General features: G+C 41.7%; 1 protein-coding gene and 2 non-coding genes across 3 annotated transcripts in view; 2 read left to right on the forward strand and 1 right to left on the reverse strand.

Moving 5' to 3' along the window:
• Positions 1–3,707: 3,707 nt before the first annotated feature.
• TRNAN-GUU (transfer RNA asparagine (anticodon GUU)) lies at positions 3,708–3,781 on the forward strand. The gene has a single exon. It is a non-coding gene; the product is annotated as a tRNA-Asn (tRNA).
• Positions 3,782–4,533: 752 nt separating this feature from the next.
• Positions 4,534–4,606, forward strand: TRNAV-AAC (transfer RNA valine (anticodon AAC)). The gene has a single exon. It is a non-coding gene; the product is annotated as a tRNA-Val (tRNA).
• A 7,571-nt stretch (positions 4,607–12,177) lies between these two features.
• The window catches only part of USPL1 (ubiquitin specific peptidase like 1), a 32,857-nt gene continuing 27,316 nt past the window's right edge, over positions 12,178–17,718 (reverse strand). The window contains exon 9 of the mRNA XM_089508457.1: positions 12,178–15,883. Within this exon, the coding sequence (XP_089364583.1) occupies positions 14,016–15,883 (1,868 nt within the window). The 3' untranslated portion in view covers positions 12,178–14,015. The remainder of the gene's footprint in view (positions 15,884–17,718) is intronic.

Raw genomic sequence — 17,718 nt, forward strand, 5'->3', positions numbered from 1 at the left:
TTCTACCTCCCTTTCTACCTCAGCCCAGGATGTGTCCCTATTCATCCTTCCTTTCTAACTATCCAGGAATTGTTTCAAATCCAATAAATTTTATCACTCTGGAGTTACACCAGAGCCAGATTGGATGTTTCACATCCTTTTTGCCAGTTCCATGGAAAAACCATCAAAGCCTTTGTTACACCATGTGGTATCATTAAGCACCCCTCGAGGGTCTGAAATGGAGTGTCAATATCTGCCACAGACATAGCCACCATGCTCACAGATAGGAGCATGGTTTACAGACCCTGTGTGTATAGAGGGTCTTCTTCTGTGTGTGTGTGTCACCCATAGATACTGTCTGAGCCATTCTGTTTTCCGTGGACCTATCTCCAGAACTGGTAATTATCACCCTCTCTAATTCCCGATTCCTCTCTATAAAACTTTCCGCATCTTTCTTTCTGATATCCTTGTATGGTTCCCAAGGTTGCATTTATTTTGTATGTTCATGTGCACCTGTGCACATTTCTTAAGAAACCATTTACTAAAACCGGAGTCCCTCTGCAGTTAATTCTGGCATACACACGTGAAAAGATACCCAAAGTTACCCCCCTCCTGCAGGCTTCCTTTTGAGTTGTAATTTCCCCCCAAATTCAAGGAGACAATGGCATTGCTGGTGGGGACTTCCATGCCCCACTTTGTAGGGTAACACCTGCAGTTTTCTTTACTCACCCAGTCCACTTTTTAATAATTATACATTCAGAGTTTTTTTGTGGGTTTTTCAGGCTATGTGGCCATGTTCTAGAAGAGTTTATTCCTGACGTTTCGCCAGCATCTGTGGCTGGCATCTTCAGAGAATGCTGGCATGGAAGTGAGTGGGACACACACACACACACACGGTGTGACTCTCTGGGTCGAGAGGAATGGTTTACATGTTAATCTGTGTATTGTTCTGTTGTTGAATGGCAAGGACTCAGGGTGGGAGGATATGCAAACAGGATTAGTGTCTGCTTAAATAGTGGTCCATTGTCTGCTGGGAAAAACTCTGATCCTGGGTGGTTTTCATCTGCGTTTTGCTGGGTCTTAATTTTGGTGTTTTTCAAGACCAGTAGCCAAATTTTGTTTACTTTAAGGATTTCTTCTTTCCTGTTGAAGTTGTCCAGGTGTTTGTGAAACGTCAGGAATAAACTGTTCTAGAACATGGCCACATAGCCCAAAACCCCCACAAAAAACTATGGATGCTGGCCATGAAACCCTTCGACTTCACAATTATACATACCTTCTTCACTTGCTATCGAAGACATGAAAACTCTTTTCTTAAAAACTGCTCAATAGATCTTATGAACTTCTAAGATAGTTGAGCCCAACCTGATACTTTCTGTATACGTTGGACCACAAGCTCCATAATTTCCGACCAGCATAGTCGACATATCTGGGACATCTTAACTGACATGGCTTCATCCTATGGAATCCTATTTGGTGAGGAATTAGAGCGCTTGCTCTGCAAATTTGAAATTATCCTCCCTAAACTGCAAATCCCTGGCTTCTATGAGAATCTTTGTAGTTATAGTGGGATCATAGCATTAAAACCGTGTGGTGTTCAAAGGCTGACTGTTCATAGATTACTTGGAGAGGTGACTGTGGAGTCTTTTCAGGCACTCACAGATGAATACATAGCCACCTCTAGAAAGTTGTAGCTGGGAAAGGCTCCTTTCCAAAATCCCAGTGTATATGCAAAGGTAGAGGTAGGCCAAACTCCAATATATGGAGTTTATCACACAAAGAAGATCGGCAGTTTATCCCGTGAATATTCCGGAAAAATCACATAATTACGCAGAATGATTGCACATGACGTCGCACAAAAGCCACTACTAAAGTGGTCACAAAGAAACATTAATGTTCATCTTTTTACTTTCGGGATTTCAGTGACAATGCATTTTTGATATCACTTTATTTGCGCAATTGCATGTGATAACCATTTGCTCAATTACTCACCATTTTTGCTTTATTTGCAGGATGCTTTAAATGCGATTTAATGTCTCTCTTATGCCTAAATCAGCCCCAGTGTGATAAACTCCTATATTACATGTCCTTATGTACTCAGATCTCTGGGCAAATAACATCCCTTTCACAGCTACAAAAAGGTAATACAAATGCATCATGCCAACCAGTCCAAAGGAAAGTACAGCACGGCTGTATATTTTTATTATTTCATTTTAATTTGGACCCAGATTTTCACTTGCTTTCATGATTTTTCCTCCCCCATTTAACATTTTCTTCTCCTGAATGGTTACTGCGTACCCAAAGGAAGTGGTTTCCTTTTTTTTTTTTTTTAATGGTCTGTTAGCATAAAAAAAGGGAACTATATACTGTTCTTAGGACAAAATATGACAGCCATTCTTCCATATCCACAGAGTCTGTGTCTATGGATTCATCCAGCCTCAGTTCAAAAATATTCACACACAAAATAAAACAAAACAAAATCCCCAAAGCAAACCCTGGTTTTGCCATCCTATTGCCATTTTGCCATGCCATTGTCTGTAATGTCCTGGAACCAAACTCCAGGAGATACTAAGAGTCTATTGTATTTTATATCTTACTATAATAAAACATATTCAGATAGCAAGAATATAGTGATTTATGCATTCTGCTCTGGTCAGGTCCCAACTGGAATACTGTGTCCAGTTCTGGGTGCCGCAATTCAAAAAGGACATTGAGAAACTGGAGCGTGTCCAAAGGAGAGCGACTAAAATGGTGAAGGGTCTGGAAACCGTGTCCTATGAGGAAAGACTTAGGGAGCTGGGGATGTTTAGCCTGGAGAAAGGAAGATTAAGAAGTGATATGATAGCTCTGTTTAAATATTTGAAGGGATGTCATATTGAGGAGGGAGCAAGCTTGTTTTCTGCTGCTCCAGAGATTAGGACCGGGAGCAATGGATGCAAGCTACAGGAAAAGAGATTCCACCTGAACATTAGGAGGAACTTCCTGACAGTAAGGGCTGTTCGGCAGTGGAATGCACTTCCTCGGAAGGTGATAGAGTCTCCTTCCTTGGAGGTCTTTAAACAGAGGCTGGATGGCCATCTGTCAGGGATGCTTTGATTTGGATTTCCTGCATGGCAGGGGGTTGGACTGGATGGCCCTTCTGGTCTCTACCAACTCTATGATTCTGTGTGTGTGTGTGTGTGTGTGTGTGTGTGTGTGTATTCCTGTGTGATTCTTAAGACCTTTGCCTGATGAAGAAGCCGGTGGAGCTTTGAAAGTTTGCATCATGCATTTTGTGCATTTTGTTTGGCCACATAAAGGTATCATTCTTTTGTGGATTTTGGGTGTTATTGTACCTTATTTTTTATGTTATTTGTGACCCTTTTCTGTCAGAGCTCTGGTGCCACAATAAACTACATTTCCCAGGATTCCCTAGCACTGAGCCAGGGCAGTTAAAGCAGTCTCAAACTGGGTTATTTCTGCAGTGCAGATGCAGCCTTAGTCTGAAAGATCCCTTTGAGTGTCCTACATTTTTGCAATGCCTTGAGCCCTCCTTTGTGGCGATGGCACCCATTCACCCTGATCTGGCATCCATATGGTACCAGCATCCTCAAGGGTTAAAGCACTTTGCAGTGCTTTGTGCCTTCCTCTTTTGCACAGCATTGCAGAAGCCCAGGAGGAGGAGGAGGAGGAGAGGTTTCCATGCAAGGCCATTAGGGCTCTGCTGGCAAGCAGCCCCGCACAGCGGAGTCTCTGTGGCGCAATCGGTTAGCGCGTTCGGCTGTTAACCGAAAGGTTGGTGGTTCGAGCCCACCCAGGGACGGCCCTTTTAGTCACCAGGGAGCTGGCTCTTTAAAGAACTCCTTCTCATTCATTCTTCCCTGGATCCATCTCCTCAGGTCACTCCAGCTTCTTCCTTTTTACCAATCTATGCAAGTCTGGGATTGTTTCATGCAACCATAGCAGTCCAAGCCCATTCTGCCATGCAGGAACTCTCAGTCAAAGCACTCCATACAGATGGCCATCAGCCTCTGTTCAAAGACCTCCAAAGACCAAGGTCACCCAGTGGGTTTCTAAGCTCCAAGACACACTGCAGAAATAACCCAGTCTGAGACCGCTTTGACTGCCCTGGCTCAATGCTAGGGAATCCTGGGAACTGTACTTTTGCTAGACATTTAGCCTTCACTGTCTGGTGCCACAACAAACTGCAATTCCCAGGATCCCCCAGCACTGAGCCAGGGCAGTTAAAGCAGTCTCAAAGTGGATTGCTGTTTCTGCAGTTTGTTTTGGACTTAGATGGTTGAGTCAGGATTTGAACCCTGGACCCCAGAGTGGGGTTTAATATCCAAGGATGAGTATACACTGGCAAGTTTAGGAGCTGGCCCTGGTATTATTATTTGCTTGTTAGGATGCACTTGCCTTAGTAGTATGCAAACAAAAGAGCATACATTAATATGCAGCCATTGGATGTAATGCTCTTTTCTAGAAGCAAAAGGAGAGACATGGTTACTATACAGCTATATATCAATTCCATCTATAATAGGAGAGCTGTGTTTGACACGCTCCTCAACCCAAGTTTCCGTAGTGTAGTGGTTATCACGTTCGCCTAACACGCGAAAGGTCCCCGGTTCGAAACCGGGCGGAAACAGGGACATTAGTATTTTAATATAAATGGATTTTAAACGTTTCTTATTTTTCTTCTCTTTAAACATTTTTACATTTGCAGATTGAGGGGGGAAATGCCTATGGGAAAGGGTAGAATCTATAAGGTTTTAAATCATTTATGTAATCCTATTAAATGATTCCAGAGGCCCCCAAACTTTGGTCCTGCTCCAGGTCTTTTGGACTCCAGCTCCCAGAGTTCCTGAACGTTGGCCAAGATGGCTAGGGCTTCTGGGAGCTGAAGTCCAAAGACCTGGAGGACCAAAGTTTGGGAATCACTGCAAATGGTGGATTTTAATTGTGGGTTGTTTTAATATGGGAACAGTGGCCCCTCCACATTTGTGGGTTTAGGGGCAAAGGACTTTATGTGAATGTGGGAAAACCACAAATTAAAACAATGCTATTCTTTTTACATGAGAGGACACTTTATCATACCTTTGTTGGCCAAGCAAAATGCACAATATAGTTGTTGCACGCTTTCGAAGCTCCATGGGCTTCTTCATCAGGCAAGATGTTGCAAACCAAACAGGAGAGAATAAAAACAATTGGCGAAGTCAGTTAGATCCTTAGTAAAGATGTTATGTTGGGGAGGATATCTCTTGCAGGCAGGCAGGCAGGCTCTTCCTCCTCCTGGCCATGCGGCAACAGGGAGATTTTCAAAGTCCAGGAAAGTCCATGGCAACATATTTACTAGGGACTGAAACAACATGCATGCATCTGACCAACATCTCCAATTGTTTTTATTCTCTCCTGTTTGGTTAATTGTAACATCTTGCCTGATGAAGAAAGAAGCCCATGGAGCTTCTAAAGCTTGCAATGAGTATATTGTGCGTTTTGGTTGGTCAATAAAAGGTATCACTGATGGATTTTTGTTTGTATTTGTTAAATGGTCAACACGGCTACCCCTGAATGGAAGAGCTGTATGATCCAGGACTAGTAAGCCGACCTGGATGTCACCTTGACCCAGTTATGCCCACCAAATTTCTGGGCAAGATCTGGTGGATGGGAAGGAGGAGGAGTTGCAGTGAGCTATTGTGAGTCCTCTTCCCTCTTGAGGTACCTTGTTCAGTAATGTCCAAGGTATGAGTGTAGATACCTGGCGCTAGGGCAACAAGATAGGATGGGGATTCTGTTGATATACCAATCACCCCACTGCTGCTTCCCTCCCTGAAGAGCTGGAGGTGGCCTCAGGGGTGCTGTTGAACTCCCCCAAACTTATTGTGTTGGGAGATTTTAGCATCCATGCTGAGGCACTGTTACCCTAAATGTTACCTTTGGTCCTCTAGATTTTTTTTTTGAGACTTCAGCTCCCAGAATTCCTGAACAATGAGCATACTGACTGGGAATTCTGGGAACTGAAGTCCAAAACATCTGGACCACTGCCCTAAGCTCTAATCTCTCTGCACCCCTCTTTTCAGTATAAAGGTGATATTCATAGATTGTTTTTTGTGGTTTTTTTGGGCTATGTGGCAATGTTCTAGCAGTTTCTTTCTGATGTTTCGCCAGCATCTGTGGCTGGCATCTTCAGAGAATGCTTTGCCTGGAAAAATTGGTTGTATATGTACTGTGTGCGCCTGGGAATGCAGGAGTGATTTTCATGTGTATTGTTCTGTGCTGATGGCTGGCCTCAGGCTGGGAGGCTAATGCAAAAGAGGATTAATATCTGCTAATTGGTGATCATTATCTGCTGGGAAAGCCCCATTAGCAGATATTAATCCTCTTTTGCATTAGCCTCCTAGCCTGAGGCTGGCCATTATCACAGAACAATACACACGCAAATCACTCCTGCATTCACAGTATATATACAACCAACTTTTTCCAGGCAAAGCATTCTCTGAAGATGCCAGCCAGAGATGCTGGCGAAAGGTCAGAAAGAAACTCTGCTAGAACATGGCCACATAGCCCGAAAAACCCACAAAAAACTATGGATGCTGGCCATGAAAGCCTTCAACTTTACATTGATATTCATAGAATCACAGAGTTGGAAGAGACCACAAGTGCCCTCCAGTTCAACCCCATTCTGCCATGCAGGAACTCTCAATCAAAGCACCCTCAACAGATGGCCACCCAGCCTCTGCTTAAAGACCTCCAAAGGGATGTATAGAGCATATAGCCACGAGGGCACCCCAGCCTGGGAAAATACCTTACTACATAAGAAAATATGGGAGACTCAGCATGGGGGAGCCAGGGATAGATAGATCAAGATTAGAATCTGTGTAATCCCTTCATTGATAAGAGTGATGGGGAGTGATAGACCTTGTGCTTGCAAGTGAACAGAAACCCAAATACACTTCACTCTGGAAGCAATACTCCTTTGTCCAGGGACATTTGCACTGATTGTCCAGCCATTCACAACCACTTCTCATTCTCCTCTTCTGGAAGTTACCCCTTAATCCTGCCCAGGGACAGGTTTTGTCCTGTAAATGTGCCCATTTAGGCATCCACAATTCAGTTTCAGGTCAGACAGGCACTCTGTCCATACCTCGCTTGACTCCTCAGCATCGATGGCCACACCATCATCCTAAGACAACTTGTAGAGCCACTTCTCTTCCCAGTACCCCTCAACCGCAGCTCCACATCTGGAATTGGTACTTAAGTTGCTATCTTTTACCACCTTTCATTTAGTTAGTCCTTGAATGTGTGCATGAGTTATTGTTTTTTGCATGGATGGTGATTACTTTTGATTCAAATAAAACTGTTTTGAAACTTGCACTCTAGAGCTCTCTCAGAATTGGTATATGCAGACTTGGTTCCTGCTTTGAGTTGCCCAAGCCCAAGAGCAACAGACCACAAGTTGAACATGAACCAACAGTGTGATGCACTAGCTAAAAACACCAATGCAATTCTAGGTTGCATGACTAGAAGTATAGTATCTAGGTCAAGGGAATAGTGCCACTCTATTGTGCTTTGGTCAGGCCTCATCTGGAATACTGTGTCCAGTTCTGGGCACCACAATTCAAAAAGTATTTTGACAAATTGGAATGTGTCCAGAGGAGAGCAGGCAAAATGGTGAAGGGTCTGGAAACCATGCCCTATGGAGACTTAGGGAGCTGGGTATGTTTAGCCTGGACAAGAGATGGTAAAGAGGTGATACGATAGCCCTGTTTTAACATTTGAAGGAATGTCATACTGAGTATGGTGCAATCTTGTTTTCTGCTGCTCCACAGAATAGAACCCAGAGCAATGGAGGCAAGCTACAGGAGAAGAGATTCCACCTAAACATTAGGAAGAACGTCTTGACAGTAAGGGCTGTTCAACAGTGGAACAAACTCTCTTGGAGAGTGATAGGGTCTCCTTTGGAGGTTTTTAAACAGAAGCTGGATGGCCATCTGTTGGGAGAATGCTCTATTTATTCCTGCATGACAGGGGGTTGAACTGGATTGTCCTTGTGGTCTCTTCCAACTCTATGATTCTATGAATTGAATTCCCATATACTCTTAAGGCACTACTGACTTGGCTATACTCTTCCTGTTGTTTTCATAACTTTGTGTCACACAAAGGTTACTAGAGCATACAACCAAATCAGTCCTAAGCATCTTCTTCCATACTGTGAAATCCATTCAACAAAAGAGCCGGGAACAATGAGGCAGATTGGAAGACGTGTAGTGTACAAAGTAGTGAAAAATTCAAAGGGCAGAACCCTGTTGTTGCTTTATGCTAGCATAACAGTAATTACAGCTACTAATTACAGTTTTTCCAGGTTTGCACAGTGGCAACAAATGAAGGCAAACAAAAGTGGCCATTGTTGATTGTGGAAGGCTGTATTAACAGCAGCCCTCAGGTTATCTATAGATGTCTTCAAAACACAGTGCTCTGGTAAGGCTGACTTTTTCTGAGTCCAACTCCTCCTGGAAACCATTCATAGGAGAAATAGGCTGCTCAGAACCAGCTGCCTTTTCCTCCCAGTGACTTCAACTGCTCTTCTTTGCCACCACTGTGTATGCTCAGTTTAATTCCTGCTGTTATTTCCTTCCCCAGCATTATACAAGAGGGCCTCAGTCATGTGAATGGTACTACTTTTGCCAGCATTGCACTGACAGCACTCCCATAGATTACTTCTAATTTGTTTTAGGCAGGGATGGGTAAGATTTTTTTTAAACTTCAACTTCCACATTCCTTCATCATGTGCCATATTGGTTAGGATTCATGGAATAACATGAGCAAAATTTGGGGGGTCAAGGTTGCCCACTCCCTCTAGCTTAGTTTGCTCCAGTTTGACATATTTGGAACAGTGATGTGAGCTGACAATATTCTCCAAGTTTATTCTCTAGGAATTTGAAACTTTCTTGGGCAGGTTACAAACCGCCATTTTGTACGTATTCACTACGTATTAGGGTTAGGAAGGGGTGGTGCTTCCGCACCCCCCTAACCCTAGTACGTAGTGAATACGTACAAAATGGCAGCGGCCATTCCACACGGCCGCCGCCATATTGACGTAGCGGACGCTGTGCGTCCGCACATCGCGCAGCACTTATGACATCGCGAGTGTGCCAATGGCGCCTCGTGGCGTCATAACTGCACCGCAGGAACAAACTTCATTTTGGAGCTTCTTTTTTGCTCCGCGAGGGAGTCGCGCGGTTTGGCTGCTGCGGCTCCCTCACGGAGCAAACAGCAGCAGCGGTCTGTAACGCACCTAAATTTTAATTGCCTTCCAATAGATAACATTAAAAATAATCCACAGATTTTTTGTTGCTGCCTTAACTATTTCATTGCCTTCAACCTTTGCCCCTGTCCCTACTACTGCCACACTCACTATTTATTCCCATCCTTGTCATCTCTGCTCTCCTTCCCTTCTTTCCTCAGAAGAGGATGGGAGGGAGGGGAAAACCCTGTTGCTTCCACTGGATACCTCTTTATAGAGCTGGTCTCTGTGGATCTTTGAGCGTCCAAAATTACATGAACTGATACATTCTGGTGTTAAACAGATCACAATACTTGACTCTAATCAGCTAAAAATAAGCAAAGTTCCTGAATGCTTCAGAGAATTAAGCGGTTGTTTTGAGAACAGGATGTCAAGGTTTGAAAAAGGAAAGATATGGCTCATTTTAACAGATGCAGACTTTTATAAAACTTAACAAGCATTAAAGCAAAAATTCTTAGGTTGGAAAACATTTGAGAATATTCTGCAAAAGTTTATGCAAGCATTTGATAATACCAGTTTGGAGAAAATGGAATTATTGGACATATAGTGAAACATGTTTGCTAAGCATCCTGATGGCATCATGACTTCCATTCACTTTAAACTACATGCCATTTAAAAAAATAAATAACCAAGTAGTGTGTTATTTGAATAATTACTTTCCAATCATTGTTAGCTGGGGTACTTGGAGAGATGTCAGAATGGTCATTTACCTTTCGTGGTTTATTACATCTAATAAGGAGAGGATGAATTACTGGGTCTCTCTTTAGGGATAATCTCAAGTCATTTAAAGCTTGCTTTTTAGTGATTCTAATTCAGTGTGGAGGACTGATTCAAGCAGGGGATATAGAGGTACTTGACCTTGGTCTCATGACATTTATGTCTCAAAATCCTTTAGTGGACTCTACTTCAATGTTACCCAATATTTCTATTAAGTTTATCATAAAGGATTAGGACTGGGAGTTGGGGATCATCAATATGCTTACACCTTTTCCACTTGAGGAAGAAACACTGCAGTACTGTTTGGGAACAGTAAAAGATTAAATGAAACTCAATCCTGACAAGACAAAAGTGTTGGCAGATCACTTGTCTATCTAGGAAGGTGAATGCTAGGAAGAGGAATGTTATTGTCCATTAACTTCATTAAGAATCAGATACATAATCAGTCTAGGCATACAATTAAATTATCTTCTTCATTACAGTTCAAGTCACCTTAAATGACATGAAAGCTCTATCAGCTGAAACAGGTAAGTATACTGCAATTTTTCTTCAAGACAGGGCCCGAACAGACAGGCCAAAATAAAGCTCCTTCAAGTCACTTTGGAGGTATGGTGTTTAAATGACACACTCATCTTAAGAGGACAGAAGCTGCGCCAAAGCTGCACTCTAGTCCTTAGGACTGGAGCATGGCTTTGGCGCGGCTTCTGGCCTCTTAGGATGTATGCAGCATTTAAACAGCATACCCCCAAAGTGATCCGAAGCAGCTTTATTTTGGCCTGTCTGTTCGGGCACTAAAATAATCTGAATATAATCTCTTAAAATCTATAGCAGCACTACTCAAAATGGTTGCCCGTGGGTCAGTCCCTGAGTCACTGAACACCAGTCTCCAGTAAGTTTGCAGGAAAAAGAGAAATAGTTGTAAGCAGTGGCACAAATGGTGATGGTGGTAAATTCTACTAGTTTCTGACATCAGAAACCTTAAGATGTTCTGATCTAAACTAGAATACTGCAGTTCACAGAGTGCCTGCTGTTGGTTTGGAAACTACAGATAGTTCACATTTTATAGTGGAGGGAGAGAAAGAGTGCAAGTGCATAGGGGGAATTACATGAGTCTGGCTATGTCTCCATAGTCAAAAGCAAAATGCCACTGAAACTTCTAGAAGAGCAGAGCAGCTGAAGTAATTGAGTCTGGCTTCTCAGACACAACCAGATGCTTCTGCAATCCTACCACCACCACCATCAGGCAAGGAACGGTGAGCAGTAGTTTGCAGCAGCTCTGAAATTCCTCTGTAGTGGTGGTAAATGGATCAAGGCAGTTCTGTGCAGATATACAGTCAGGCCTCTGTATGCACAGATTCAACCATCCATAGCTTGAAAATATTTTTTAAAATATATACATTCCAAAAAGCAAACCTTGATTTTGCCATTTTATATAAGGGACACTATCTAATTTGGCTCCTACTGAAATGTTTCACCTATTACAATGCCTAAATGTATCGCCAGACCTGCATAGGATACAGAAAGACACAGATCTCCAAAGGAAGCACTTTGTGGCTATAACTGGAACGTTTGCTTTTCTCTAAGAACTTTTGTTCCTAGTATTTCGCAGCCATATGGATATGGCCTAACCTTTCTGTCTGCACTGATCTTCTCTCTACAACCCAAGGCAAGATGCAGATCTGTGTCTCTAATAACCTCATTTTCCCCCTGTACTGTTTATGTTATCATCTTAGCCTAGCAAATAGGCCAGCGGACTTCAAAACCTGGTATAACGAACATTTTGCCTTTCTGTTAACCTAATAATGATATCGCCACAATTGTACTTCACACAGAATTCACTTCTCCCTAGAGTCAGGAATCTGTTGGGAACAGAAACTGTTGAGAACAGAAAACTTTCTACTTAAGTAAAAAATAATGCATACAACCTATACAATGATTGAACACAAATATTACTAGCTCAAGTAATATACTTGACGCTTTTGACACTTGCTACAAGTAATTTTTAACACTCCACTCCTCTGTAAAAAAATTATTTACATTTAAAATCATGAAATGAAATGAATAATGGTCAGAAGAAAAATGCAGATGGGGTGAGTGGGTGGGAGGAATATAAAGCAGGGAGAATTCATTGAATTAACCATAATTTTATTATTTATTTCATTTCATTTCTGTGCCATCTTTCTCTCAGAAAGGGAGCTCACAAATAATTTTTAAAAAATCTTTACAATAAAAAATAAAAAATAATTAAAATAATCTAACTAAAACCAGTACTGTATAAAATTATATAAAACATACCAAAGTTTTAAAAAAATTACTAGAACACACATCCCATATAAAAGCCACCCTGACATGATTATATATTAAAAACTTGCTTGAATAAAATTGTCTTTGCCTGCCAGCTAAAAAAAGCATGGAGACACACACACACACAGAGCCCTCTTTTTCTGAGTCTTGTTTAATTCATGAAGCCTTTTACTGCCAAGAAAAAGCTCCCAACTTTGTGTGCATATAAACTGTGACCAAGGATCATCCAGTGTAGGCAAATCCCCCATGGGCTCTTCCATCCTTGCCCACCTTGGCATCTACGTACCAATGAATTATCAGCCAGAATTGTGTTCAAAATAATTATCTTAAAAGATACCGCTTCCTCCAATTACATGTGGGGGGGGGGGGGAATAAAAGGTGTTTGGCCTCCATGGCCAACAGGATTGGGAAGCAGACAAAGAGAGCTGGATTACTTTGCAGCTATCCTGCTCACCCCTGTCTGGCCAGAGAGCAGTCTAGGTTTCCAACTCCGCTGTTGGACACAAAATGGACTTACATAAAACTAACCAGAGCTTCCACTTGGGATCTGTTGCATTTTCCTGAGGGGGAAGGGAAAATGTCCTTCCTATGGAGCTGGAGAAATAATCCTGAGCAGTCTCAGTTCTACTGGAGCACTGGCACCCCTGTGTTTCTCACGCAAAGGGAACAGTGCTATTGCACAAGGCTTGACTCAGTTCACTGAGACAGAGAAAAACCTCTGCCTGTAAGAGCAAGAGTCATCACCACCATCACTCTCTGTGGAGACAGCACAACACACAGGTCTCAAAATGGGTGGAGGGCTGTGTGAGGAGAGCAAAATAGAAAGAAATCCTTCATAATAAAATGGGGAATAAAAATGGGGAAAGGAGGGAGATGTACCTAGTTCTGTTCCGTGGAAAGAAAGCACTTTTATCCATCTCTTTCACTCCACCCTGCTTAACTTTGCAGTAACAACAGGAATTCCATGCAAAGTCGAGCATAAACAGTTTGAAAAAGTCTAAAGCACTGCAACTACTCCCTTCCAGCACCTCTTTCCATGAACCCCTGAGAGTCAAAAGGAAAAAGAGTTGCCACATTCACCAGCCACTAATGTATTATTACTGTTCCCTGCTACTTTTCTTCACTTGCCAGTCCACCTTTGCTGGCCTACTACATTCCCTTTCTTTGGTGGCAAACTCCCCTTTGCTCAATTCCCTTCCTGTTTTCCTAGCCAACAATGCACCCCCGAACTACGTGCACCCAGCGCATACTGCTCCCCAACTGGTAGACCACTGACTAACCTCCTGGCTAGGACAACGTGGAAAAGGCGAGATTAGGTCTGACAACAACCACACTAGTACACTACCATGAAATACTAGAGTGAGGAAATGTTTGCTTACACATTTTTATAGTACAGCAATTATGTATTTGATTTAAGTGGTCTTGGGCAAATGACATTTGGCCTTAGTGCCTTTTATTTTTGACATTTACCAATCAGTTTTAGAATTCCATCCTTTGTCAACTGTATTTGACATAAGATTCGGTGTCTTTGCTCTTCCATCAAATACCTCCTAAAATACACAAGTGCAATTCATCTCACAAGGGAAAAAAATTCTTCATAAAAATCCTTCCCATCTCAAATATTCAAAGTACAATTTCAAATATTCAAATGTACAAATCGGCTTGAAATATATTAATGCTTTGCTTAAAAGCCAACTCACAGAAAAACATTAAATTGTTAAAACACAATTCATCAAGTTAAGAGAGTTTCATCAAAATAATGGAAGTCTTCAGCACTGGCCGTTATTGAATTCAGCACTGAACTAAAGAAGAGATCATCCAGAATATCTTGTTTTACAGGACTGTCAAAGTCAAGTTTCTTCAGGGGTGACCTGATTGCTAACAGGTCTGTCTGGTCTTCATGTCCATTTTCCTTTACTGGACTGTAATAACTATGCTCATGATTTATGATCTGTATGCCATCAGATTTCTGATTCCCTGTGGGAGACTTTGGACAGCCACCCCCCATTTCCAGATATCTACACTCTTCTTCGTGTGGAAGTTCTAAAGAAGCAATAGTTGTAGCTGGAGACAGTAGCTCAGATAAAAAGTCCTCATCACTTGAATTACTGCACTGTGACATATTAGTAATTGCAGAATTCACAGATTTACTATCTTCAATATCAATCTGGTGTTGCAGTTCATTTAACAATCTCTGTAGGGGTTCACCACCTTTCTGGGATCCAAGCTGTGACTGGTTCTTCTTGATTTTCTTGATAGACCTTTTTTTAACTTGAACCTTTTTTAGTTTGTCTAGTGTCACTTGTTTCTCCTTTTTAGCTTTAAGCTCTTGAAGAAGTTCTAGACGTAGCTGATGTGTTTTATCAAAAGCTGGCTTGCTATTTTCAACAGAGGCAGAGTTTTTATTTTCCATACAGTTTTGACTGGGCTGAATTTGCTTACCTGAAGTGACCCAAGAGCCTGGTCTTTTAGTTACAGTTCCTTCACTTCCAACAGTAGTATGTTTTTCAAAAGGGAGATTGAAAGGAGAAGTGGTAGAAGGTGGAGGCAGAATGATCTGTGAGGAACCCAAATCAACCAATTTTCCTGAAGACTTTGCTTGGAAACCTTGAAAGTGACTTGCATGCCTTCCAAGTAAATAACTAGCTTCTTTTTTAATGGACTTTTGAGCATCTTCCTCTTTTTTAAAAATAGAGCCACCTTTAGGCACAGAAGTACATTTTCCAACTAAGCTATTTACCCAATTGGCTGAAAATGATTTCATCCCTCTCTTATGGTGTGACTGAGAGGAATTATGCAAACTAGATGAAGGAGAAACATGGCAATTTGATGTTGTTTCTATTCTGTGCTCTGCAGTATTAGATAATCTCTGCCAGCTATTCTCTGATTTCGCTTTACTAGCTTCACTCTGGGAATTCACTAAGTTGCTATCTTTAACTGGAACTAAATTAACTTCAGGTTCTGCCCCTTGGACTGGTGATGTTGCTGGTAAGTTACTGCTACTGTTTAAAAGAACTGCTGGCATAACAAATAGGTTACTTGCATTGCTTGGCTGTCTTTGATGCAAGGGAATAGCACTATGTTCTGGCGTTTTGCACTTATTAAGGGGAATGCTTTCCTCAGAAGTAAGTGGAAACATATTAAGCTGACCTCTTTGTAGCTGTGATATGCCTGCTTTGGCTACCAGGTCATTTTGTACTATATGGCTATCTTCTAGTGGTTTACCTTCTGAGTCAAGTGGAATACTTACAAGATTCAATGTTATAATATCATCATTGCCACAAAGCAAACTGCTTTTGTTATTAGTGTCTAAGGTTTCTGCCTTATTTGTAAAAGCATGCAGCTTCTCCGCAGTATGACAAATTAAAGGTGTAATTTCTACAGGCTTGTCATCATGATTTTTCCCTGGAGATTTTTGCTGTTCTTTTAAAGGGGGAATGTTGATGGCTCTTTCACTTTGCAACTGCAAATCTCTATCACTGGTCATTTGTGGTGCTTCTCTTTCCCAGATGACAATGTGAATCTCTGCTGGAGAAACTCCAAAGTTCTTGTGCTTTCTACAGTACAAGCCCTTCAAATCATCACACTCGAGCCATGTTTCTGAAAAAAATATGAAAAGTTCAGAATTTTACAATGTGTAGCTCATTATCCACAGATCTATACAGAGCACTATTCAATATATTTCATATAATACAGTCGTCCCTTCCAATTCACGGGAATCCGTTCTGGGTCTCCCTCGCAAATTGGAAAAATCACCGATATTGGGGTTTCATTGATTTCAACTGCTGTGTGTTCCTGTGTGCAGCCCTGTGTACATGGTGTGGGCGCACACACCATTTTGTTCCCTCCCCACTTGCCACCCACGAGTAACCAATAGCGCAGATCCCAAGTCTGCGAACAGGGAGCGACAACTGTATTTTTTTAAGCACTTATAAGCATTCTAGCTTTGTATGCACTTCCATAAAAATCAGAAGCTTGATTTTTTTTTATCCTGTTTTCCCACAAATATTTATCCATGGGCCACTGATAGATAACCTAAATCAAGGGTGGGCAACTGGATAGGTACCAATTTTTTATATCAATAACTCCTCATGAGATAAAATATCACATTCTGGCAACACGTTGCTTTCAGTCACTTTTCGGCAGAAATCCAGCTGGAAAAATGTTTGGGGGTTTCTGGGGGCCAGGGAAAAGTCAGACCACCATATATGTGTATGGTTGGGGACAGAAAATCATCCAAGAATTGAAATGTTTTTTGAAAAACAAAACAAAACAAAAACCCCTGAGTGTCTGCAAGAAAGCTCGAGGGGCTTCAGCATGTGCGCTGCACTATCCCAACCCATTTAAAAAGGGGAAAAATTATCTGAGAGTTTACAATAATTGTGCTTTTATTGTACTGTGCTGTGTGAAGAAAATTTAGAGTGAACACACAGCTGACATAAGACAGGCAGCCATTTCTGTGAAAGTAGCAATCTGAAAAGATCAGGGAAACTACAAAAAAGATGTGGCTCTCATTGTGTAAATAGAAAGTTCACCCTAAAGATTCTCCACATTGCTATGTACTCAAGGACAAAATTATGCAACAGTTACATATGTGAGTGTCATAGTCATCCTGAAACCTTTAGAGCTGAAGCCCCATCAGATTGCTAAGAACCACCTAGGGATTGATGCAATACCACTCTGAATACTCTTCACATACTGTATATAGTCATATATAAGTCTAGAAATTTTAGTCAAAAAATTGACCCAAAAAACCTGGGTTGACTAATCCATGGGTCAATGTAAGTATGGCACTTTAACTATTATTGGGGAGGGGGGAAGAAATCCCCTGGTGCACCTAAAAGAAACACCAATCCCCTCTACTCTCTCATCTATCCAGCCTTTAGTGTGAGCACAAACAATTATGCCTGCTAGAATTTTGCAAGTTCTTTGGCATCACTTTTCTTTGCTTCAACATTTACATCCTTTGTTACATGTCCTTGTGCTTTACCATCAACCTATCCATGGGTCATATCAAAACCCATAATTTTGGCCCCCAAACCTCCCCTCGACTTATTCATAAGTTCGACTTATAGTTGAGTATATATGGTATATTTGGAACTGCTGGATTTGGAAGCCACAGCAGGTTTGTCCTATTTTGAGAAGGACTAGAGGCCTTCACTATTGTGAAGGATTCCACATTCTTTTGTTGTTGTGTGCCTTCTACTTGCTTCCAACTTATGGTAACTTGGCAAGATTTTATTCAAAGGTGGGAGAAAGTGTGACTTGCCTAAGATCACCCAGTGGGATTTCATGGCCAAGCTGGGACTCAAATCCTAGTCTCCAGAGTTGTAGTCCAAAGCTCAGACCACTACACCACATCCTTTAGGGAATGCAAAAGCAACTGGGTGAATCTACAACATGTTAGCACTAACTCTTGTGGAAGAATGATGGCT

Source organism: Sceloporus occidentalis, unplaced genomic scaffold (genome assembly GCF_023333645.1).
Source record: "Sceloporus occidentalis isolate IW3139 unplaced genomic scaffold, rSceOcc1.0.p SCAF_2, whole genome shotgun sequence".
NCBI lineage: Eukaryota > Metazoa > Chordata > Lepidosauria > Squamata > Phrynosomatidae > Sceloporus > Sceloporus occidentalis.